At 36.0% G+C, this 26,030-nt stretch overlaps 6 protein-coding genes across 6 annotated transcripts in view; 4 read left to right on the top strand and 2 right to left on the bottom strand.

Annotated features, from left to right (window-relative positions):
• LOC141398406 (uncharacterized) overlaps nt 1–26,030 on the bottom strand; it is a 39,107-nt gene that overhangs the window by 7,500 nt on the left and 5,577 nt on the right. The window contains exons 3-4 of the mRNA XM_073975691.1: nt 14,344–14,466; nt 6,708–8,438 (exon numbers count right to left, since the gene is read on the bottom strand). Of these exons, the coding sequence (XP_073831792.1) occupies nt 6,708–8,438; nt 14,344–14,466 (1,854 nt within the window). The remainder of the gene's footprint in view (nt 1–6,707; nt 8,439–14,343; nt 14,467–26,030) is intronic.
• Nucleotides 606–1,762, bottom strand: LOC141398740 (uncharacterized). The gene is made up of 4 exons (XM_073976357.1): nt 1,617–1,762; nt 1,353–1,550; nt 1,125–1,289; nt 606–1,061 (listed from the first exon to the last, which is right to left on the bottom strand). The coding sequence occupies exons 1-4, from the start codon at nt 1,668–1,670 to the stop codon at nt 906–908; spliced, it is 573 nt and encodes a 190-aa protein (XP_073832458.1). The 5' UTR covers nt 1,671–1,762; the 3' UTR covers nt 606–905.
• Nucleotides 10,848–11,601, top strand: LOC141398741 (divalent-cation tolerance protein CutA). The gene has a single exon (XM_073976358.1). The coding sequence runs from the start codon at nt 10,907–10,909 to the stop codon at nt 11,411–11,413; it is 507 nt and encodes a 168-aa protein (XP_073832459.1). The 5' UTR covers nt 10,848–10,906; the 3' UTR covers nt 11,414–11,601.
• LOC141398739 (uncharacterized) lies at nt 14,464–16,615 on the top strand. The gene is made up of 2 exons (XM_073976355.1): nt 14,464–15,176; nt 15,241–16,615. The coding sequence occupies exons 1-2, from the start codon at nt 14,838–14,840 to the stop codon at nt 16,546–16,548; spliced, it is 1,647 nt and encodes a 548-aa protein (XP_073832456.1). The 5' UTR covers nt 14,464–14,837; the 3' UTR covers nt 16,549–16,615.
• sloth1 (sloth 1) lies at nt 21,047–22,461 on the top strand. Its single transcript, XM_073976359.1, has 3 exons — nt 21,047–21,237; nt 21,860–22,015; nt 22,073–22,461. The coding sequence occupies exons 2-3, from the start codon at nt 21,862–21,864 to the stop codon at nt 22,165–22,167; spliced, it is 249 nt and encodes an 82-aa protein (XP_073832460.1). The 5' UTR covers nt 21,047–21,237; nt 21,860–21,861; the 3' UTR covers nt 22,168–22,461.
• On the top strand, nt 22,206–22,461 carry sloth2 (ubiquinol-cytochrome c reductase complex assembly factor 6 sloth 2). The gene has a single exon (XM_073976360.1). It carries the CDS (start codon nt 22,206–22,208, stop codon nt 22,419–22,421), a length of 216 nt encoding a protein of 71 aa, XP_073832461.1. The 3' UTR covers nt 22,422–22,461.

Raw genomic sequence — 26,030 nt, 5'->3', positions numbered from 1 at the left:
GGCCACAAATGCTTTCTTCAGATATAATAAAGTCCTCACAAGTCATGACATACATAGGTCTTCCAACAAAAATACGTTTTATTAAATGTTACGTATGGTCCGTGTTGCTGTACGCAGTTGAAACATGGACAATAAAATCTGTAGACGAAAAGAAACTGGAGGCCTTTGAGATTTGGCTATATCGAAGAATACTGAAGATTCCTTGGAGTGATCGTATCTCAAAACGAAGATATACTAAGAAGGATGATCATTGACAGACAGCTACTAAAGATTATCAGAAAAAGAAAAATAGCATACCTCGGCCACATAATGAGAAACAACAAATATAAAATTCCACAAACGGTTCTGAAGGGAACAATTGAAGGAAAGCGCACCAGGAGAAGGCGAGAAATTACATAGCTACGGAACATACAAGACTGGACAAATTTTTCTGATGAACGAAATTTACTAAATGCGGCAAAAAAAAAAAGCAACTCAACAATGTAGAATAAATTGTATAATAATACATGTGCTAAATAAGAACATATTGTACTTAATTTAAAAACAAAAAAATGTATGATCGCTGATGTCCGAATACGGATTTGCAAATAAAGAAGAAGATGGTATATTCAACAACAATTATTTATTTGAATTTGCACATAGAACTACGAGCAAATTATATAAAGGACAGCAAAAAATAATTTGTTAAGCTAAAAGCACATACAACGTTTGAGTAAAGTATTGCGGTGGGCGTTGACAAAAAAAACAACAGGGCGACGTTGACATCAAAGTCCGGCGTTGATGTGTTTGCCGGCATATATTTCAAATCAATTTGAATTTTTCGGCATCATGCCCAACAGTGTAAAAACGACACAAAACTTTACTCAAACGTTGTATGTGTTTTCAGCTTTATTCTATTGTCGTTATTAAATCGTCCAAATATTTACTACAGACGATAGGCAGGTAATATAATTTCCATTTGAAAAATGTATCAATGCCTTGTATTTGCCGGATAAATCACTGCCAACATTAACATCTTTTAGCTCCAAACGATTTGTTATACCATGGATATGAAATACTTTCTGAAATTATAAATTGCATTATTACTTTGCTGTAATACATAAATAGGTATATTATGGTCTCACATCTTTCGGTGGTGGACACATACGATCTTCTTCCGGAAATTGTGCAATTAAAGGATACCAAAACTCTGAAGGGTCAAGCAGGGCAGAACAGGCATCGTCACGTTTTATGGAGAAAACAGTATTTACCCAATGACCACGTTCCCATTTGTAGATTTCAATTTCACCCTAGATTTATAAATAAATGTTCCGTCAAATTTTTCTAAGATGGAATTTTTCATCTACATATACCAAAATTAATGTGCCTTGCGGAATATCAACATTGATTGTTATATTTCCATTGGAAATTATTGTCTCCATATCCTCAGCATAATCATGGTCTAAATAAAAAGTAGCTATTTCAGCCAACTTTGTTGTTCCATCATCTTCCGATGCATCACATGGCTGTATAAGACTCATGTCATCACCGACAATAGCATAATTATGAGCCTGAAGTAGAATTTGTAAATAATTAGGATAATGATTCGCAGATCCAAAATATACTTTAAAACATACCTTCACTTTGAACAATAGAATTATAAAGCACAATATGTTAAATACTTTCAACATTATTGTTCAATTTTACCCGAAATAATTTCCAATTATAAAATAGAATAGAATGATTGCTGATCCAACAATTTATAGCGGAAAGCATTCGTAATATACGATTAACATCTACTTAATTGGTTAATCAAAACATGAACTTCAATTTAACTAATTTGTAACATCTTTCATGTAAATCTGTAGCTAAAATTTATCTCTAAAAAACAACAAACAGGAAAACAACGGCATTTTGAAATAAACGATTCGAAATAATAGATGAATTATTTTGGATGGTGATGCGTGATCACTGTTGCAAGGTTAACGGATTTCTAATGATTCTTCGTTTTGCATATTGTATGACGTCACTGGAACCTCTATTACGAGATCTGAGGTGGAACAAGCTCTAACGTCTCTAAAAGACTAGAAAGCAACAGGGCCCGACGAAATCCCCTCAGAAATACTGAAATTAATAGATGGAAATAATATACTATTGATAGTGGAATTACTTAATCACATATATAATACAGGACAATATCCAAATGATTGGCTAATCTCAACCTTTATTGCAATACCGAAAAAATCAAATGCAAAAAAGTGTTGCGACTACAGACTTATTAGCTTGATGTGCCACATTCCCAAATTGTTTCTTAAAATTATCCATAAACGGATATATGCCAAATGTGAAGCTGGGAAACTCTCAATTTGGATTCAAAGAGGCTATGGGTACCCGAGAAGCCCTTCTCTGCATACAAGTACTTGTTCAGAAATGTAGAGATGTGCAGAAGGACGTTTTTATATGTTTCATTGACTATGAAAAGGCTTTTGACAACGTCCAGCACGATAAATTAATGACTATTCTGAGAGACATTGGTATTGAAGAAAAAGAAATAAGATGCATACAAAACCTGTACTGGAATCAGAAAGCCCGGATAGAAGTAAATGGCGAACTAACTGATGAAATATCAATATCTAAGGGGGTCAGACAAGGATGCATCTTATCACCTCTGCTGTTCAACATATACTCACAAAAGATATTTCATGAATCGATTGAAACTGAACGCATAGGTATAAAAGTGCATGGAACATTAATAAATAATATACGCTATGCTGATGACACCACACTATTAGCTGGAAGCCTATCAGGATTGCAAAAACTATTAGATAGACTTACATGCGTAAGCGAGCTATATGGCCTTAAAATTAATATAAAGAAGACAAAATATATGGTAATCAGCAGAAAGGATCAAAACTACAATACAATACTCAAAATAAAAGATGATACAATCGAACGCGTTAAAAACTTTACATACTTGGGAACACTGTTGAACGAACAATGGAACATGTCAAAAGAAATAAAACGTCGTGTGGAGTTAGCCAGAGGTGCTTTCTACAAATATAAGAAAGTTCTTACTAACCATGTCTCTCGACAAAGACCAGATTCGTAAAATGTTATATTTGGTCCACATTATTATATGCAGTAGAGGCGTGGACAATAAAAAAAGCTGATGAGAAAAAACTTGAAGCCTTCGAAATATGGGTATACCGTCGCATTTTGAAAATACCTTGGCTGCGCGGGTCACAAATGAAGAAGTCTTAAGAAAAATGAATTTGGATCGACAATTGTAGAAATCTGTCAAAAGCCGTAAAATTGCATACCTAGGACATCTCATGAGGAACGATAAGTACAAATTTCTCCAGACCATTATTAAAGGCAATGTTGAAGGAAATCGAGTTCGAGGCAGAAAAGAGTTATCTTGGATTAAAAACATCCAGGATTGGACTGGATACAGTAATGAAAGAAATCTAATACAAGCTGCAAGAAATAGAGAGCTAATATCACTAACATAACATAAAATGAAGTATATAAAATAAAATGTATAATGAACATATCTATTATGTTGTATGATCGCTTTATTTTCGAAGAAGAATGATTCTTACTTACTTAGCTGGCCCATTACAGAACATTTGTTCTATAGGCCGAACTAAGAAAAGATCTCCAATTCTCTCTATTTGTTGATTCGCTTTCTGGAATACCGCGCCTTTTCATCTCATCATCCACTTGTTTGCGCCATCTATTCCTTGGCCTGCCAATTCTGCGTGCAACGCCAAGCGGTCCGTGTTTATACACCTTTTTAGCGGGGTCATCATCGCTTATTCTTATGATATGGCCTAGCCAACGCAATCGCAGCATCTCGATACGTTTAACAATATTGATGTCGTCGTACAGCAGATACAGCTCGTGGTTCATGCGACGTCGATATTCACCGTCAACGCAGATTGGTCCGTAGATCTTTCGAAGAATTTTTCTCTCAAACACACCAAGCACTGCCATGTCTGCTTGCGCAAGTACCCAGGCTTCGGAGCCATACATCAGCACGGGTAGTATCAGTGTTTTGTAGAGCGTTATTTTTGTTAGACGAGATGTGGCTTTGTTTTTAAACTGCTTACTTAAACCAAAGAAGCATCTGTTGGCCAATACAATTCTTCTTTTTATTTCATAACTAATGTCGTTTGTTGTGTTTACGGAGGTGCCGAGGTAGACGAAGTCTTTTACTACCTCAATATTATATGAACCAACTTCCACAGTCGGTCCGAGCTCAATGGGCGCACCGTTTACCGCCAGACCCACTTTAGCAGATTCTCCTTCGAGCTTCATAAAGGTATCAGTTACTTCTTTTACTGATCGGCGTATGATGTCTATATCATCAGCATAAGCAAGTAAGATGTGACTATTGGTGTAGATTGTGCCACTTCTTTTGAAGTTTGCCTCTATAACCTTTTCTAGCAGGATGTTAAAGAGATCACACGAAAGGATGTCTCCTTGTCCGAAACCTCTTTTGGTACCAAACTCTTCGGAGAGGTTCTTTCCTATTTTAACTGAGGACCTCGTGTCAGTTAAAGCCATTTTGCAAAGCCGGATGAGCTTTGCGGGGATACCAAATTCAGACATGGCTTGGAATACCTTTGAACGCAGCGGGCTGTCGAAGGCTGCTTTATAATCGACAAAAAGGTGGTAGGTGTCGATCTGCATCTCTTGGGTCTTCTCCAGGATTTGCCGCAGGGTAAATATCTGGTCAATGGTGGACTTGCCAGGTCTAAAGCCGCATTGGTATGGTCCAATTATCTCGTTGACCATAGGCTTTAGTCGTTCTCACAATATCCCTGACACGATTTTGTAGGCAATAGGGAGTAGACTTATGCCCCTATAGTTAGAGCATACAGTCTTATATCCCTTCTTGTGGACGGGGCACAGGATACTCAGGTTCCAATCGTCGGGTACTCGTTCTTCCTGCCAGATGGTGCTAACTAGCTGATGAATACACCTTATCAGCGTGTCGCCTCCGGTTTTGAACAGCTCGGCTGGTAAGCCATCGGCTCCTGCTGCCTTATTATTCTTCAGCAGATTTATTGCTGTCTTCACCTCATCTTGGCTGGGCGGTATACATTCAATACCATCTTCTGGGATTGGGACTGTGGTATCTTCGTCGTCTTCGCTGCTATTGGATACCAACAGTTTTGAAAAATGTTCTTTCCATATCCTGAGTACACTATCTGTATCGGTTACCAAATTACCTTGCTGGTCTCTACAGGAGGATGTGCCATCAGTTTGATGCTTGACTCTTTGGTAGAATTTTCATTCTGGGTCGTGTACATCTCGATTTTTTCACACTCCCGCTTTTCCATCTCTCTCTTTTTCCTGCGGAAAAGACGTTTCTCCTCTCTCCTTTTTTCCCTGTATCTCTCTCGTGCGCTACGCGTTGCTACGGATTGTAAAGTAGCCCTATATGCCGCATTTTTCTCTTCGGTGACAGCACGACACTCCTGATCATACCATGGATTCCTTGGTGGAGGCCTCTGGTATCCAAGTACGGATTTTGCGGCTGTTTGCATGGAGTGGGCAATGCTTTGCCATTGCGCTGATATGTTATCGGGATGAGGAGTGCTTTGATTAAGCAATTGGGCTAGTTGAGTGGAATGTGCTGTGGCTATCTGTTGTGATTGCAGCTTACCGATGTCTAACTTTCGTGTTGTGTCTGTTCGTACTTTGTTTGCCACGTTTAAGCGGGTGCGTACCGTTGCTGCAACAAGGTAGTGGTCCGAATCAATGTTTGCGCCTCGGAACGATCGTACATCCAACACGCTCGATGAATGTCTTCCATCTATCACAACATGATCAATTTGATTTCTTGTTTTCTGATCTGGAGACAGCCAGGTGCCCTTATGAATATCGAGATGATTAAATCTGGTACTGCTAACTACCATGTTTTTTTGCAGCTGCAAAGTCTATCAGCCTCATACCATTGTCAGATGTTTCACTGTGGAGGCTGAATTTCCCGACTGTTGGGCCAAAGATATTCTCCTTTCCAATTTTGGCAATAAAATCGCCTAGAATGATTTTAATGTCATGGGCAGGGCAACTGTCATATGTTTCTTCTAAGCGCTCGTAAAATATATCTTTGGTCTGTTCGTCCTTTTCTTCAGTGGGAGCATAAGCGCAAATAAAGCTGATGTTGAAGAATTTAGCTTTTATTCGAATTGCAGCAAGTCTTTCATTCACTGGAGTGAAGCTGGATACCAGATGTTTTAGTCTCCAACTAACTACAAATCCGCAACCAAACTCATGCTTTACGTATTGGCAGCTATAATACAGTGCGTCACCTTTAGGTGTTGTTGTGACGCCTTTCCCAATCCATCGTATTTCCAGTATGGCAGTAATATCGGCCTTGTACTTTTCAAGTACGTCTGCCAATGCGAAGACTGCACCTTCTCTATAAAGAGTGCAAACATTCCAGGTGCAGATTCGCAGATCATGGTCCTTAAAACGTTTGCGGGGTTCGTCAACTTTAGAGGGGGTTGTTTTTCTTTTCTTTCGTTTTTTCATGATTCACTATAAATATTTCTTTCGGTGTAGGTAACGATTCTAAGCTGACGTCAATACGAAGAAAGACGGTCATGGTCCATAACCGCTATTGCAACTCATATCTGCTTTTTAAGATTAATGTGGTTTTACTATACCTAATTTTAATATATTTATAAATCAATATAAAATAATGATTCACTTACCCTCAAAGCATCCTTCTGACGAAATTGAAACAAACAAAATTCACATTGAAATGGTTTCTCTCCGGTGTGGCGCCGCTTATGGAATATCAAACTTTTACACTGGGTAAATCCACGATCACAAATATCACAGATATAAGGTTTCTCTCCGGTATGCGTCAACAGATGCTGTTTGAGTGTTGACTTTTGTGTAAAACTTTTGGGACATTGGGGACATTGATGGGGTTTAGTACCCTGATGAGATTGCATATGACGATTGAGATTAGTTTTTGAACTGAAATCACGATCACATTGTTCACAATAGAAACGATTTGTTTTTCGTGGTTGAATGGCCAAAGATGATTTTATCTTCAGGACAGTGGCGGCGGCGGTGGCAGTGCTTGTTCTTCGATTTCCATTCTTAATATCGCCATTGTTACTGGCAGTTGAGAAACCATAATCTGCATAATCCGTACGTTGATCATCGTATACATGGGAGATTTCTTCATTAGTGTCTCCTGCTGCGCTGTTATCTTCTTCATTGCAATCATTATGACCATCTTCTGTTTCCTGTTTCTCTACTTGATAGTTTTCTTTGTAGATAACATTACCTTGCATGGATATTTCTGCTCTGGAATGTGTTTCAATGCAATCGTCTGCATTATATTGTATCGTATCACTTGCTGGATTATCATTCATAGTTTCATATTCCTGTAAATAACCATCGGAATTTGCTTCTTCATTGTGTGCATTGATGTCATCTTGTACCAGCGACTGCTGTTCATGGTTTTCCTCCAAGCCCAGTTCACTGAATTCGGTCGATGATGTGTGAGTCGCATCTTCGTTTATGGCAAAACCATGCAAAGTCTCTTCGTATTCTGCGGTTTCTTCGTTTTCTTCATCATGAATTTGGGCCTCGGAAGAACTATTTTCCTCTTCTAGATTGTGATGAATTTCTAAAATATCTTCCAGGTTAATGTCTGTGCCTTGAGCTTCGTGATTGTTCTTCTCAACACTCTCCAGACCAAGCTGCTCATGAATATCATCTGGAATAAACACAGATTCTTGGGATTCATATGAAATTCCTTGATTACCGTGATGTGATTCTTCGTTTTCTGTAAATTTTGTTATACTTTCTTGCAATTCCAATATTAAATTCTCTTCCACCCTTTTCCCTTTATTTTTGTTTGAAATGTTAAGATTTCCATGTTCCTCTCCACTATCATTTTTTTCCAATTCTTGCTGTTTGTTTTCGCTTTTAACTATTAACACATTCTCGTCTTCATCATCACTTAAACTAATGTGGGTGAATTTTGATACGGTTGGTTGTGGTTCCGTATCCTCTGAACGTTTGCGTTTCTTAGCTTTATTGCCATCATTATTTTCCGGTTTTGAATTTAGACTTCTTGGTTCCAGTTTTTCGGAAGAATTCTTTTGTTTTGATGATTTATTGGGCTTTTTTGTAGGTGCTGTGATTTTTGAAGATGTATCATCGTCATTTCCTTCTTCATCTGTATGAATTAGAATATCATCCTCCGTTAAAATATGCTCAACATCATCCTCACAATTTTTTGAAGCGGTGTCAGCAGGTTTCTTGGCTTTTGTAACTTCATGAAATTCATTATTGATTTTTGCTAAAAATGTCTTCAGATTATTTTCGGATTCCTGCGCGCTTTTGATAAATGAATGGGCCACTTTAAGACGAGCAATACACTTGGAACATATTATTTTTGGTAAGTTGTCCTTCTCGTTGACCTAAAAAGGAAGAAGAGAATTAGAAAAATAAAACGAATTTAATTTCGAGGTTAGGGTAATGGGGACCTTTCTCCCCTCAACACAATCTCACCGATAAGCTGAGTATTCATTGCTGGAAATTCTCAGCTTAATCGACTAAAGTAATTTGGGAAAACCTCATTTCAACCGCGTTGTCAAGATTCTAAAGGCCATATATCTGGATCCCGAGAAGCTATTACAATATATAGCACCATTTTGGAAAGCTTACATTAAGTGAGCATTTATAATGGGCCATTTTCGACTTTTAAAGGTTGTATGGAAAAAACGAGATCCTAAAATCGGTGGGCTACGTCACCCGAACACCTTAAAATAACCATCTTATGGGCACTTGTTGAATAAGTATTTCCATGAGCTTTCCAATGATACCCATTTTGTAGCGCAGAGGTTTTGTACCCGTACTTTCGGGTCAAATTCCATTAACTGTTTTCTTTTTTATTTTATTTTTTTTTTTTAATGTTGTTCTGGAGTAGTCACAACTCAATCAAAAAGTTTTTTTAATAACGTTTTTATATAACTTATTTATTTAACTATTTTACTACAATTAATTCTTAAACTTTGTAGGTTTCGTTTAGAGTAGTTGAACATCCCTCCCATCCCTTCCTGTAGGCCTATTCTGTAACTTTTGTCGATTGAAAAGTTACTAAAGTTCTTTCGTTTTTGTAACAACTACAAAACAAACAATAGGAATTGTTGTAAAATAAACAATGAGTAAAGTTGTTAAAATGTTACTGAATAGGGGGACTGGAGTAGATTTAATTCATGCATTTTAAATCAAAAGTTTTCTGTAATGAGATGTAAATTTATATGTTTTTTACCCTTCATTATCATGGTAGAACAAGAAAAGGTAGCAGCAATACCCAGCTGACTGAACTGGGTTGTAGTGTTAGTGTCAAATTCCATTCGACATTTTATGTATTTATTTCTATGTTCGATGTATATTAGGGATATATATTTTTGAAGAACAAATTTATTCATCAGAAAAAAAAACTATTTCCCATAAAGACGGCTTCATATCATTGACATGTAACCTCCTCCAGGTCCGAACGACATGCCGCACACTAAAACACCGCTTTTAGAGGCGGTACAATATTTGTTAATATGTGTGGTATTTTCTTAAACTTGAAAAGAATAAAGCCCTAATAAACATGTGCTTTTTTGTTTTCAAAAGCAAATGATTGAAACATCTTCTCTTTTTTCAATGAATTACCAGCGACCCGAAACATTTTTGCAAGTATTCTACTTTCTGCGAGAAATTATGCATTTAGTGGAATGATATGGAAACATTCAAATTGAAAATCTAACGAGTTTTCATTCTTGTTTTCCAAAATATTCAATCAAATGTGAAAAATTATTAGTTTTTTAAATTCCAATAATTTATAGACATTTCCTTGTTTTGTTTACATTTACGTTGACACTAAGGTTTACAAACAAAAACAAATTCCTTTGTGGTTGTTGTTCGAGTTGTATTTGTTGTAGTATTAACTTTACCTTGTATTTGTTCTACCATGCTTCATTATGATAGTATTTTGTTTTGATTAGAGTAGTTTCCTTATTAATTTTAAGCTACTATATTAAGACATGCAATTTGTTATTTTAAATTGAAATATTGAATACAGCCCTGAATGAAAGACTGGGCAATTGAAATAACCGTGATCAGCGCAACAATAGCTTTGTTCCTTTACTTTTTTAATGGTAAGAGTGGTAAAAGAGAAAAGTGTCAAAATTGCTCTCTCATGAACATTTTTACCATAAAAGTAAAGGAACGGAAAAATGGTAGATCTGGCAGCAATGTCAAAAAGAAACATAAAAAAATCAATTTTCGTCTTTTATTTCACAGTTTTTAATTTAGTTTTGTCAGCGTTCGACGTTTTCTTTTATTTTTCGTCCATTTTCTTCCTCATTGTGAAGTAATCGTCAAACAAAAGTCGATAAATCAGTTCTGCCATTTTTTACCTGTAGAAATTGGTCTGGTAGCCTGTGGTAGAAGAGAAAGCCATTTCCGCTCTCTCTTCTCTCTCTCTCTCTTAAAAATTGCTTCCAGTTTTGACACTTTTTGGGGTTAAGGAACGCTTTGCAGGTTAAAAATGGTAATAAATGGTAACCTCAGGTAAGTAAAGGAACACAGCTAATATATACATCTGGAAAAAATTAAAAAACGAAGAGTTTTTACTAAACTAGAGTTAAGACTATCTTTTTGCCGGGTTAAACATCTTTATCAGGATTTATTTGACGTATAGGCAAAGGAATTGACATTTGAAACCCAGTTAAATCCAGTTATAAACGAACCATAACAGTACTCCTCATTTCTCTCGATGTAAACCCTGTTAATGGAAACACATGTTAATCGAACAGCTGTTTTAGCATCTTTACCTTTGTTTGCAAAAAAATAGCAACACCGGCAAAAGGTTATTGATTAGAGGACGCACTTAATGTTTTTCTTAAAAAATATATTCTATACCACATCATATCTCTTGATTGTACCCAACTTGACCTCACATATTTGCGCAGCAGCTGAACAAAGCTGTGCGAAAATTCCAACGTTTGCAAAAATATCAACAACAGCATCACAACATACAGACACCAACATGGACAGCGACTTCAAATATGAATCTGGAACAAGTTCCGTGGCATTTGTTACCACACCAGATGATAAGATTGCCAAGAAATTGGCCCACGGTCTGGTGGAACAAAAATTGGCTGCTTGTGTTAACATTATACCCAACATTCAATCTGTTTATATGTGGGAGGGTAAAGTAAATGAGGATAATGAATATTTAATGATGATTAAAACACAAACATCACATGTCGAAGAACTGACCAAATGGATACGTGAAAATCATCCCTATAGTGTGGCTGAGGTTATAACATTGCCCATTGAAAAAGGAAATTTACCATATATGAAATGGTTGGCAGAATCTGTACCCGAAAAGAAGTAAATTTAAATTTGTCATACATGCTCTGTTCCAGTACTGCAGGAACCTACTAATTTTTACTATTTGTTCCGATAACATAAAGGGAAAAATGTTATCGTAGTAAAAATAGTAGCTTCTTGCAGGTTCTGGAACAGAGCAACAATTGAATTGTAAAATATGCCATACGATATTTATTAAACTTTCTTAATAAACAAAAAATTATGTTTTTTTACAGTGTTTTTTTTTTTTAATTTATTTATTAATTTTCTAATTCGGGCTATCATGATTCCTTCGTAGTGTTAGTGAAGAATGATGTATGTATGTATTGCTCTGTTCCAGAACCTGCAAGAAGCTACTATTTTTTACTACGATAACATTTTTTCCTTTATGTTATCGAAAAAAATAGTAAAAATTAGTAGATTCTTGCAGTACTGGAACAGTCAATATGTAAGTGTAGCGAGCTGGGACCTCCACCAATGTGTTACGATTGTTTCGCTTTGTGTAAGCATTTGCGGAGGAGAAAATTGTAGACTATAGTCGCTACTGACTAAAGATCAAAATGATAGAACCAATATCATCATATTCCAAGATATGGCTATGGCCTAGTGGTCTGCAAAAATATCATTCAGAAATGCCTACGAGTTGGTCGCATGTTTTTGTCAATCTTAAAACACCTTGAAATAGTTTTATAATAGGATTACCGAATCCTGAGTTAAAAAATTCAATATTTCTCTGGACTTGTTTTGCTTTAGACAAAAACCTTGTTTACCACATACAACGCGATGGGTCGGTATGTGGTAAGCTATGCGGCGCTAGTTTGGTCCGCGAATATAAGTACAACCGTGCCGACAGGGTGCCTCCTCCTATCTTAAATGGACCGTCTATATAATTGTTCCATAAACATCCCAGAAGGGAGACTTCTCTCATATCAATGAGTGCACCCCTCAATGATATGGGATCTACTGTTTATGGCCGAGTCCGAACGGCGTGTCTAAGACACCACTTGTAGAGAAGTTTCACATGGCTAAAATAATCAGGAAATGACGCCAACATTACTGAGGGGCATTTTGGCACCGTTGAACATTTGATGTTGCCTGGCCTGGGAATCGAACCCGGGCGTTCAGCGTGTAAGGCGGGTGACCATTCCATGGTTTAATAATAAATTTAAATTTTTTTTCTTTCGACTGTTCCTAAACCGTCAAAACAATAGGTGTGTCTTTTTACGTGATAATTTGTAATAATTATTACGAAAAGTTACTAAATGCTGTCTTTTTACACAAAAGTTCAGTAAAAGAGAGCGAAGAGAGAGAGAACAATTTTGACAGTTGTTTGCTGAGAAATTGCCAAAAGTTGCTGAAAGAATTTTTCCCAGCAACATTTAGCAAGTTCAATCAGCTGTTTTTTAATCATCTGGTAATGGTCAGCTGCTCAATGTTTATCTTATTTTTGTGGAAAAATACTATAAATATTGCGATTCTGGTTTATTTATTGATTATTTTATAAATATATTTATTATTTTTTATTTATTTTGCTTAAAATTGAAGAAATTTTTCATTGCTTTGGAGTTATTTTTTCGTTCATGCATTGGCGCCAATGTTTTTGTTTTGGTTAACAATTGTTATCTTGCTAAAGTTTACTAAATGCTGTCTTTTTACTTTTTTCTCTATTTTCGTATCAAATCTCTCTTACTCTCTGAAAAGAAGTTACTGAATAATTATTACTGAAAAAGTAAAAAGACACAACTAATATACACAATATTTGTATGTGTGTGTGATGTTTGAATAATATGCCAACAATTTTAAAAACAATCGAATTCAATGATTTTTTAAAATTGTTTTTAGACAAATGGAAGAAATCCTTCAGCTTATTATTGAAACAAACATTTTATCATATCCACAACTCGATTATGTGGAGAAACCTTGGCCCTTCATACATTTTTCGCATTTTTTACAAAATGCTCAAAATTGGTATTTTGTAAACAAACCCACTTGTTGCCCTTTTGTTTACTAATTTTGAAGTTTTATGAATTCAGGAAAAACTAGGGTTCTATAGATTTTTTTCATTTAAATCTACCTCTCTACTTATACCATGGACCATTCCATTGCACCTAGTGGACCATCTACGCGAGGGGTCTTCGTGATCTGCAAAGAGTGGTCCAACGTTACATGAGAGCACCCCTAGAGTCACACAGATGAGGTCGCAATTACCATGAACAACTATCGTGTGTCCTCGGAGAACATCCCCCATCTATCGAGCTGAGAAGTGTCAGGTTCCACAAACAAGACAGAGTGGTTTTGGCTCAATTAAGCTCAGGTGCAGCCGTCTAAATTCCTATAGGGCAAGAATTGACGACACTTCCCAAAACATCTGCCCAGGAATATAAAATTTTCTTAAAATTTCTCTAAATAGCCGAGCTTCAATCGGTGTTTTGGGACTTTTTCCTATGACTTTCTCCTACGGACAGAGTCCAACACCACGATAAAATTTCTTACGGGAATTTGAATGCCCGTAACTCAGGAAGTATGTTATTATCAGGGCCCCAAAGGTACATACAACAAGGTGATCCGTGATCAGGCCTTAAACCTGACTTAAGTCATAAAAAATTAAGAATATTTAGTTAAGAACAGAATTATTTTGAAAAAAAAAAAAATAAATAAAAATGAAACATCATTTGGCGAGAAAATCTAAAATTTTCCACAGGTACATCTTTTTATCGTGATTAAATTATTAGTTAATACTTGTAAATTTTCAAAATTAATTGCAATAATTACCATTATTTTATAAAAAATCTCCACAAAATACTTATTCCATGCACTTCTAATAAAATCTCAGTGTGGCATCACTGTTTTTTTCTGCCACTCAACTACTACAAAATTTCTTTGGACCACAGAGAAGCTGAATGTTGTAATAGAACAAATAATTTTGAAAATATTTTTTAATATCAAACCACTTACCGTTAATCCCGTTGTATACGAAAACTTCTCCAATAGATCTGTATTACTTAACAAGTCCGAGCCTTTTTCATTTTGCATACAAACGCGACAAACATTTATATTAAACAAGAAATTCATTGTTATTCACCAAAAACTCACAAATGATAAATGCCACTGAAAAGCGAATTTTGGAGGCGGACAAACAGCTGGTCGCAAGACTACTATGGCGACGATCACAAATATTTATCGACGTCGTCGCATACATTTTTATCCGGCTACAATTTTTAATTCATATACTAAAATAATTAATTCATATACTAAATCAAATTATTAAGGACATTTTTTTAAAAGAGAGTTTAGTTTGTAAATTTTTTTTTTCAAATTTTTAAGCAGAAGGTGGTCATTAATTAGTTCACTAATTTCTTTGAAATGACAATTAAAAACTACGCCGTTTAAACAGTTATTAATATTCCATCGACTTGGAACTCTTGCAAATCTAAACAAAAAAACAACAAATGTTCTCCATACAAGAACTAAAATATCACTGTCGAACATGTTTTATAAAGTTGGAATTTTGCGAAGAAAGTGTCCAGGATGCGAAGAAATTTGTTGTGACATCAAAATGTCCACAGGTACAACAGCTTATAAGTCTATGCCTGACAACGAGAACAAGTTCTGGACTGGAGGATTTGGAATTACATATGCCGAATTTATGTCGTCTATGTTTTGATAAGTGGATTGAGTTTTCTTCTCTATATCAGTTGTTATTGAAAACTAATGAAAAACTAAAGAAAATAGCTGGAACAGTTTCACCAATACCTATACCTACAGCTAGTCCAAAGAGTATTGAAGAGGTAAGTGCTGGGATATCAAATTAAACTGTATACTACACTTACATATCAATTAATTACTTTTCAGGATAATAAAATCTTTATAGAAGCCGATCCTATATCAAGTTTAATAGAAATTGAAAAATATGAAACAAAATCACCATTCTACCAAGATAGTCAATCAAACTCTGACCTTGATCACACCGAAAATATCAATAATTTAGAAGAGACACATGGCGATGAAAAGGATTTTCTGCCATCACCTTCTCAACACGATATTAACGATATTAAAACAGACGTATTCTTAGATAATGAATGTGACACGGACAATTCTCTCTCTGACCATGTTGATGATTTTATAACAACTGCCAATGAAGAATTAGCACCGGAACAGGTTGAAGATGAGACAAAGGAAACAAAGTCAAAGCAAAGACGTGGTCGTAGAAAAAATCTACCAAGCGGAGAAAGGAAGCCCCGGAAGCAGATAACAGGCAAATCTGTACGTAATAAATATGTAAATGCGTCAAATTCCAAAAAGGCTCTTTATCGTTGTGAGCCATGCAAAAAGTATTTCTATGAAAAGTTACGCTACGAAGGTCATGTAAAAATTGTTCACGAAGGCGTCAAGAAGGGCTATGAATGTCTGGAATGTGGCAAAGCGTATAAATTCTATAAAAATCTCACCGAACACATTAGCACTAACCACTCTGGTAATCCAGCGGCCGATTTGTTATGTGAATTGTGTAACAAACAATTTAAGACACAAACAACACTTAAGAATCACATGAAAATTAAACATCCTGCCGATCCGGAAAACACCATTAACAGTAGGCGTGTCATATGTGATCAATGTGGTTTTCTTGCAGCCAGCGCAGAATCATTAACGGCCCACATAAAGAACTTGCACACCGAAGGAGAACTTGTAAAGTGTGAACACTGCCCAAAGGTATTCAAATGTCGGTACTATCTAAAACACCATGTCATGACGCATCACAGTGAAGTTAAAATAAAACCTTTTAAATGTAATTATTGTGAAATGGCATTTTCTCGACGTAATGGTCTAACAAAACATCAGCTAACCCATTTGGATTATACAGAACGTATTAAATGTGATTTCGAAGGATGTGATGTAAGATTTTTAAATGCAGATGCCAAAAAACGTCATACACGTCTAGTACATTTGAAAGAGAAGCAACATGTTTGTGATATTTGTGGAGAGGCATTTGGTATTAAAGCCACATTGAGACATCATCGTTATATTCATACCGGAGAAAAACCGTATAAATGTCCGGTATGTGGTCAGGGATTCCGACAGCATACCGCCATGAAAACGCATGCCAAAACACATTTAAAAGCTTCAAAGTCGTTTGTGCAAATCACAGAAGAAGGATTGTAAATAAATACGGTGTGTTTTTTGTTAATTTGAAGATTATTTAATATAAATTTATATTGTAAAAAATGCATTAATATTTTTATATTTTCCATTGTACAATTCTTAAGTATTTACATATTTAAGAATATGTATGCAACACGAGGATATAAAGAGAATACACGAGGTCCTTGGTAATTCGAATTCAAATAAACGTAAACCTCTGTCATTCGGGAACGAATGACCAACATTACCCGTTCACTCTACATGTTCAACAGTTTTTATAATTGTGTGCCAATGAAGCAAGTTGAGTTTATGTCCTAAGGTAATGGAAAGTTTTCTTAAATCGCAAGTTTTCAGAAAAATCTGAAAATTTAACCATGGTTAAATCTTCCCGTCCTGATATAATATATAAAGCTTTTCAGGGGAAGTCCATACTTCCCGAGATATAGGCCTCCCGTATTTACTTGGAAAAAATTACAAAATAAAAGAAAATTTTGTTTCCGTGTCCGAGATTTGCTCCTGTTCATAGGAAAAAGTCTTAAATCCCGACAGAAGGCCGGCTACCTGGGAAAAAATTACAATTTAAAAGAAAACAAGTAAGAACGTCGTTAAGTTCGGCCGGGCCGAACTTGTTATACCCTCCACCACAAGTTGTATTGAAGTAAAAAGGAATTATTAGTTTACTTTCGTGTATGAAGAAGATTTAATACTAAATTTCAGCAATTTCGGTAAAACAATGTGAGGCACCATTCTATGGGGGCTATTTCAAAACGTCGATCTATACCGACAAATTTCTGACGGAAAGTTTTTAGGCTCAAAGAAGACTAAATACCAAAATTCCTATATTTCGGTAAGAGAATGTGGCTAAAACTAAAAAATACCGAAAATCAAGAAGTAAGCTTCTATGGGGATATAGGAAGACGTGGATCTATACTGATAATACTCTTCTGGAATATTTTATAACTCTTGGAAGACGAAATAACGAATTTCAGCCATTTCGGTTGGATATTGACGTCACAATCTTCAGTATTACGAAAATCCGGAGGTACCGTTCGATGGGGGCTATATCGAAACGTGGACCTATACCGACGAATTTTAGTCAGAAATGGGGCAATATGAAAGCGTGGACCTGTACAGACATATTTCTGGCGAACAGTTCTATATCACATTGAAGACTAAATACCAAATTTCAGCCATTTTGGTGGAATATTGAAGACTCAACCTTCAAAATACGAAAAATCGGGAGGTACCTTTCCATGGGGGCTATATGAAGGCGTAGACTATACCGACAAATTTAAAGGGGAAGTTTGAGTACCCCCAACGAAGTCTTAATACCGAATTTCAGCCATTTCGGTGGAATATTGAGGCCACAACGTTCAAAATACCAAAAATCGGGAGGTACCGTTCTATGGGGGCTATATGAAGGCATGGACCGATACCGACAAAGTTCTTGGAGAAAGTTTTATACCACCAACGTAGACTAAGTACCAAATTTCAGCCATTTCGGTGTGATAATGAATCTAAAACATTCAAAATACCGAAAATCGGAGGTACCGTTCTATGGGGGCTATATGAAGGTATTGACAGATACCGACAAAATTCTAGGGGAAAGTTTTATACCCCTAAAAAAGACTACGTACCAAATTTCAGCCATTTTGGTACGATAATGAAGCTAATACTTTAAAAATACCGAAAATCGGGAGGTACCGTTCTATGGGAGCTATATGAAGGTGTGGACCGATACCGACAAAATTCTGGGGGAAAGTTTTATACCCATAAAGAAGACTACGTACCAAATTTCAGCCATTTTGGTAGGATAATGAATTTAAAACCTTCAAAATACCGAAAATCGGGAGGTACCGTTCTATGGGGGCTATATGAAGGTGTAGACCGATACCGGCAAAATTCTGAAGGAAAGTTTTATACCCCTAAAGAAGACTACGTATCAAATTTCAGCCATTTTGGTAGGATAATGAAGCTAAAACCTTAAAAATACCGAAAATCGGGAGGTACCGTTCTATGGGGACTATATGAAGGCATGGACCGATACCGACAAAGTTCTTGGAGAAAGTTTTATACCACCAACGTAGACTAAGTACCAAATTTCAGCCATTTCGGTGTGATAATGAATCTAAAACATTCAAAATACCGAAAATCGGAGGTACCGTTCTATGGGGGCTATATGAAGGTATTGACAGATACCGACAAAATTCTAGGGGAAAGTTTTATACCCCTAAAGAAGACTACGTACCAAATTTCAGCCATTTTGGTACGATAATGAAGCTAATACTTTAAAAATACCGAAAATCGGGAGGTACCGTTCTATGGGAGCTATATGAAGGTGTGGACCGATACCGACAAAATTCTGGGGGAAAGTTTTATACCCATAAAGAAGACTACGTACCAAATTTCAGCCATTTTGGTAGGATAATGAAGCTAAAACCTTAAAAATACCGAAAATCGGGAGGTACCGTTCTATGGGGACTATATGAAGGTGTGGACCGATACCGACAAAATTCTGGGGGAAAGTTTTATACCCCTAAAGAAGACTATGTACCAAATTTCAGCCATTTTGGTAGGATAATGAATCTAAAGCCCTAAAAATACCGAAAATCGGGAGGTACCGTTCTATGGGGGCTATATGAAGGTGTGGACCGATACCGACAAAATTCTGGGGGAAGGTTTTATACCCTTAAAGAAGACTACGTACCAAATTTCAGCCATTTTGGTAGGATAATGAAGCTAAAACCTTAAAAATACCGAAAATCGGGAGGTACCGTTCTATGGGGGCTATATCAAAACGTGGACCGATATATCCCATTTTCAATACCAACCATCCTGCAAGTAATAAAAACTTCTGTACCAAATTTTGACTCTCTATCTTTAAAATTGCGAGCTGTATCTTGATTTCAACAGACAGACGGACGGACAGACGGACATGGTCAAATCGACATAGAATTTTATGCTGATCAATAATATATATACTTTATAGGGTCTCCGACGAATATTTCGATGTGTTACAAACGGAATGACAAATTTAATTATACCCTCCATATGGTGGAGGGTATAAAAATTCCCATACCCGAGATTTGCCCCTGTCCATAGGAGAAAATCCTGACCGAAGGCCGGCTATTTAGAGTTATAGTACGGTTAGGCCATGTTTATATTATAGGCTTTTGCAGGGTTAACCTTCTTAATGTTAAATCCGGTTATATATAAACGTACTATCAGGCCATGGTTATATTATAGCTTTTTGGAGGGTTAACCTTCTTTATGAGGATTTATTTGAAATATGAGCAATGGAGTTGACACTTGAAACCCAGTGGGTTTGTTAAATCCAGTTATATATAAACGTACTATTACACTAGAGTTTTTTGCCGGGTTAACACGCTTCGAGAGGATTTATTTGACGTTTGCGCTATGAAATTGACATTTGAAATCCAAACCCACTGTGCACAATTCACAGGTAGTGGTATCACACCAGCTGTTCGAATATGAAAAGTCAAATCCCTTTATAAAAAATTATTCTTGTTGTAATTTCCCCAACAACATAAAGTTTTAACATAACATATTCCAAATTTTACGTTGCCACTACCTGAGTAATTGTGCCATGATTGTATTGCGCAAGCTTTACATTGGTACCCATATCGTCATTACCCGTTATAACAAGTTATAAACAAGGGAATTTCCGGAACTTCAAAGGACCATATCTCGGGAAGTATGGACTTCAACCGAAGAACTTTATATTTTTGTAATTAGGACGAGAAGATTTACCTGTGGTAAACATTTCAGATTTTTCTGCCAGATCTTCATATAATCGTATAATCATTTTGTTTCGATATCCGTTCCTTTTTACAGTTTTTCACTTCATTTCTTATTTGTTTATAGAAGCTTTTAGCTCTGTTCCTTTACGTGCAAGAATCTTCAAGTTTTGCCACTTTTTACTCAAAAAGCGTTGCTTTACTTCTGACACCGTACAATTCATATGGGAGCAGTTTACAACTTTTACTACTTTTGCCGTTTTTACTATTTTCAAAAGTAAAGGAACAGACCATTTTATTGCACAATCGAGATAAATGTGAGACTCCTCTCCTTTATAGTCCGTATAAATTTGATTTTAATTATCAATCATAAAATAAAACTATTAAACCGCACTGCCATCTAGTGACGAATAGTAAATGCAACATCAACGGCGTTGTTTAAAGTAATAACAGGCTCAGAGAGAGTCGCTGTTGACCATGGTACAATAATACAGGTAGCATTATCATGCCAGCTGATGGTAACATAATTGGTCTGTTCCAGAACCCGCAAGAAGCTACTATTTTTTACTACGATAACATTTTTGCCTTTATGTTATCGGAAAAAATAGTAAAAATTAGTAGATTCTTGCAGTTCTGGAACACACCAAATGTGTCAATTGCATTGAATTGATGTCAAATTTTGACATCTTATGTTGCCAACAATTGCCGATGCGGCTACCTGTGTATTTGTACCATGCTGTTGACTCAGTTTCGTCTGCTTCACTCTTAATTCGTTTTTGTTTTGGTTATGTTCGCTTATCATTTAATCCGTTTTCTCCTACTCGTTCGTTGAACTTTTTATTCACCAATGTTTTTTTCGTAAACGAGTCTATCCATTCACCATTCAGTAGTAAAATAAAATTAAAACAATCAATTAAAATAATCGTTATTTGATTGCAATATGCAAAAAGAAGTAAGCAAAATATACAAGTTTCAATAAGCGTTTGTGATTTTTGTTAAAAAAACCAAGGACAAAAATTGCTCCTCTGTTGAGAACGCATCCAAGTGTTAAAAGAGGAATCAAATTATTTAGCAGAAATTGAATCCTAACTGGTGGAATTGGACACTATTAAACACAAGATCGTATTAATTAAATTCTTATTAATAATACATAACATAGATATAAATTATTTACTGGAAATGTAAAAGTAATATTATGTAACGTCATGACGGTATGTGTCAAAACAATGGATGTATGAAGTAGGCGACTTAAGCATGGGTAATATTTTTTACTGATGTATGGAATGGGACACCGGACACCTCAGTCAGATGTTAATCACATTTTCGTCGGAATATGAAAACATTGATTAGCCAAGCTAAATTCTTGGTAAATTAAATTTGATGGAGGATATTTGTACCATGAATGTTTATTGTGAAATTTTTATTTTTAAGACTCCAAAATTCTATATGTTGGCTTTTAAAATTTAAGCTTTAGCAAAAGGAAAGATATAATAATGGCCTTTATACTGATAGGGCAAAGATTGATTGCAATAATACTTTCGATAATAAATATTTGATGTTTTTCTTCCTTGCAGATATGAAAGTTTATAGTTCCACATTTAAACGTATCTTGGATAGTATACCCGGTAAGAAACGCTTTGGTGTCTATCGTTTTTTGCCACTGTTCTTTTGTTTGGGTGCTGCTCTTGAATTTTCCATGATCAATTGGACTGTGGGAGAAACAAATTTCTGTAAGTAGTATTCAAAGAATTGCATTAAGAATATAACAAATGAAGTTTCTTTTACAGATCGCACATTTAAAAAACGCCAAGCTAAAAATTACGTTGAAGAACAACTACATCACATAATTCCAGAGGCTGAAAAAACACCTGTAGCACAATAATTTCCATTACGTTAATTTATTAAAAAAAACGTATCACAATGCCAGCAGGAGTATCTTGGGGTCAATATTTAAAATTTATGTCCTGTGCTGTTCTCTCAATGATGGCCGGTTCACAATTGGTACACATGTACTATAAACCGTTGCAGGATTTGGATGTTTATATAGACAAAGAAGTGGAAGAAGTGTCAAAGACTAAAGGTGTCAAATTAAGTGGAATAGCTATTAAAAAATCTGATAGCAGCAATGCAACGTAAATAATGCAAGAACAAATATAATTGGAAAATATTAAAGAAATTGAATTTTATTGATTCGAGTCCACGTATGATATGAATCCAAAACCAGTAAGGAAAGCATTAAAGTCGGGCAGGGCCGACTGTATTATACACTACATACTGTGAATATATGAAAAGTATCAGTTCACCTTTAGCTTTTGTAGTGACAGGTCAACATCTTTTTTACGTGCGCACTACACACAAGTCGTATCTTCTTAACATAAATCGTTACTTATTACATTCGTATTTTTTGAGAACTTTTTCATTCGTTTTGTTTAATAAACTTTTTTAAAATAAAACGCGTTAGTGGTTGGTGTTCATAATGGCGTCCTCCTCGGGAGGAAATTACTACGCTTGCCTAGATCCAGGGGAAACAAGCCCCTCCTCTCCTAGGCGTAAAAAGCAAAAAACCAGCGCAACAATTCATCTTGGGAATTCTTTGAATTACCCTCCCCTTCTTCAATCAAAAACAAGGAAACAATGTCCGAAATACATTGTAATGAAAAGCAAATATGCAGAAAAACCTTTGAATACTTTCAACATTTTTCTTTTGTCCAAGGCGATACAAGGCATATCCAGTGAGCCGACACTAAAAACTGTATTTACTAGAGATGGTAACATATTGTTCTTAACCAAAAATGAAGCTCAAGCAAGTCGATTCATAAAGGCAAAGAATCTAGCAGGAATCTGTCCCATCGAGTGCGTTCTGCATCCTACCTTAAACACTATTAAAGGATTTATTCATTGTGACCTTCTCACTAATCTTAGCGAGGAACAGATCGTGGAAGGAATGAAATCACAAGGAGTCACTGCATGTCAAAAAATTACTTCTTATAAAGACGGTAAAGTGACAAACACACCAATGCACATCCTGAGTTTTGACCTTTACGACTTGCCTGAAACCGTCGAGGTTGGAATAATCTCATGCAAAATAAAAGAATATGTTCCAAACCCATTACAGTGTAAAAACTGTTTTAAAATTGGGCACACAAAAAAACACTGCAAAAACAGCCCGACATGTGAGGTGTGCTCATGTTCCGTTCATGATCCACAACTTTGCACAAAAATTCAATGCACTAATTGCAATCATCCACACCGCTCCAACAACAAAAAATGTCCAGCATTGCTGCAAAGAAAGGAGGTACTAAAATACAAGATAAAAAACAAATGCTCATTCAAAGAAGCACTCCAACAAACACCAACAAATACGTCGTTTGAAATACCAACTGAAACATTGGAAATTGCCATAGAAGAGCGGCGAAAGAGACTGCACCTTACCAACAAAGAAAATAACAACACCTCATCCACCGTTACGGAACAAAACGTCAATGATCATCAACCTTCAGCAATTAACAACAAAACAACAATTTCTACCGAAACAAAAACACACACAACAAAACCCACCTCAGATAATTCAACATCTAATATTAACAGAGATACTCTCTCTGTTAATTCTCTGTTAAATAAAACTAAAACAATCACACCCCAATCAAACACACAAGCATCCAATACCGATGAAACACAAAACAAAAAACCTATCTCAAACAACAACTCATCAAACCTCAACGAACCGCATTCATCTTCTCTCAATATCTCTAAAGATATCTCTGACGAAACTAACAACTTCTCTCTTAATTATACCCCAGCAAAAATAATAGGCAGAAGATCTGAAGTACATGACAAAGATGATATAGACATGTCTAATTAATCTTTTATAGTACGTTTAGATTTGGGGGTTCCGCTCGGCTTTGGATGTCAATTCCGTGGCGTATGCGTCAAAAAATCCAGTCGATTTTGTTTGACATATGTGCTATGGTGTTGGCATCCAAAGCCGAGCGGATCCCTTAAATCTAACGTATTATAAGATACATTCCTTTTAACATCTCCATATGGATAATTTTAGGATTATTCAGTGGAATATAAAAGGACTTGTGAATAATTATATCGATCTTCAACTACTCCTAAAAGATTTCAATCCACAATTCGTATCTTTACAAGAAACCCACCTACCACACAACTCACAACTTATTGCCCCTAAGGCTTACACCTCATACACAGCAAATAAACCTGAATATACCACGGCTAAAAGCGGCGTTGCAGTTTTGATTAAAAATAATATACCCCACAAAAGGATTTTCAATAATTCAAGCATTTTAAACATCGTTATGGAAATTTCTTTAAACATGAAATTTACCATAATTTCTGTCTACATTAACCCAAATGAACCTTTTTCAGTATCTGATGTACAAGATATTTTTGCTGACATACATACGCCAGTGCTGTTCATCGGTGATGTCAACAGTTGGAATACCATCTGGGGGTCCATCAAGAATAACTCCAGAGGTGTAATATTGGAAAATGCTCTGAATATTCAAAATTTATGCGTAATTAATGATGGCAAACCCACCCATCTATCAACTTTTGGGACATTTACAAATATAGATATCGCATGCTGTTCTCCATCTCTCCTCCCGTTGGTCCAGAGTTACACGCTTGAAGATCTTTATGGAAGCGACCATTATCCCATTACTACCAACATCAATTTCGGTTCTCCCTACATTAAAGTAAAACCATCTTATAAATACAACCTAAATAAGGCTGATTGGAGCTCCTATAGGTCAAATGTCAATAACGAATTAGTCACCAAAAATCTTAATGGGAACCCCAACAAAGTAAATGCCATTATTACTAAAGCCATTCGCAAAGCTTGCAACAAAAATATTCCCATTACTAAACACACCTCTAAGAAATATGTTCCATGGTGGAACAGTGAGCTAAACTACCTTCGTAAGAACAAAATAACTACGTATCGCAAGCTTAGATAATCTCCGTCCTCCGAAAATTTAAAATTATATAAAAAGGCCAATGCGAAATTTCGATACGAATCAAAAAAGGCAAAGGCTATCTGCTTTTACAATTTTTCCAAAACTATAAGCCGTGATATGCCTCTTAGTCTTGTATGGCAAAAGGTGAACAAAATGACCAAGAAAAGTGTGAATCATATTTTTACAACAATGGAGTCCAATGGGGCTCGTATTACCGATCCAGTGGAAATTGCAAACCATTTTGGCAACAAATGGTCAATGGAATCATCCAATAACAACTTTTCGGTGGAATTTCGTTCTGCTAAAAGTGATATTCCCCACTCTTCTTGCAATACACCTTCAAACAAACATGCAGCAATTATCGAATCAGCGATCACACATATAGAACTTGAGTGTGCATTGAAGAAAGTGAAGGGCATCACCCCAGGGCGGGATAATATTTCTTATCCCATGATACAAAATTTGTCTGACAGCACCAAATCTAAATTGATACATCTATATAATTCAGTATTCGATACTGGTATAATCCCACACTCATGGAAATCTGCAATTATTGTACCAATACCCAAGCCGCACAAAACTAAGACAAATTTTTCATCGTATCGACCTATTTCCCTACTGCCTTGCCTCTCCAAACTATTAGAACGTATCATATCTAACCGTCTGTCATGGTACCTCAATATACGTAATCTGATAGCCGCTAATCAAGTGGCTTACAAAGCTAATCAAGGCTGCATCGATGCACTCCTACATATAGATTTTTATG

This window comes from Musca autumnalis, unplaced genomic scaffold (genome assembly GCF_047663935.1).
Source record: "Musca autumnalis isolate F117 unplaced genomic scaffold, ASM4766393v1 scaffold_3, whole genome shotgun sequence".
Taxonomy (NCBI): domain Eukaryota; kingdom Metazoa; phylum Arthropoda; class Insecta; order Diptera; family Muscidae; genus Musca; species Musca autumnalis.
The sequence above is the reverse complement of the archived record's forward strand: the minus strand, read 5'-3'. Positions and strand labels throughout refer to the sequence as shown.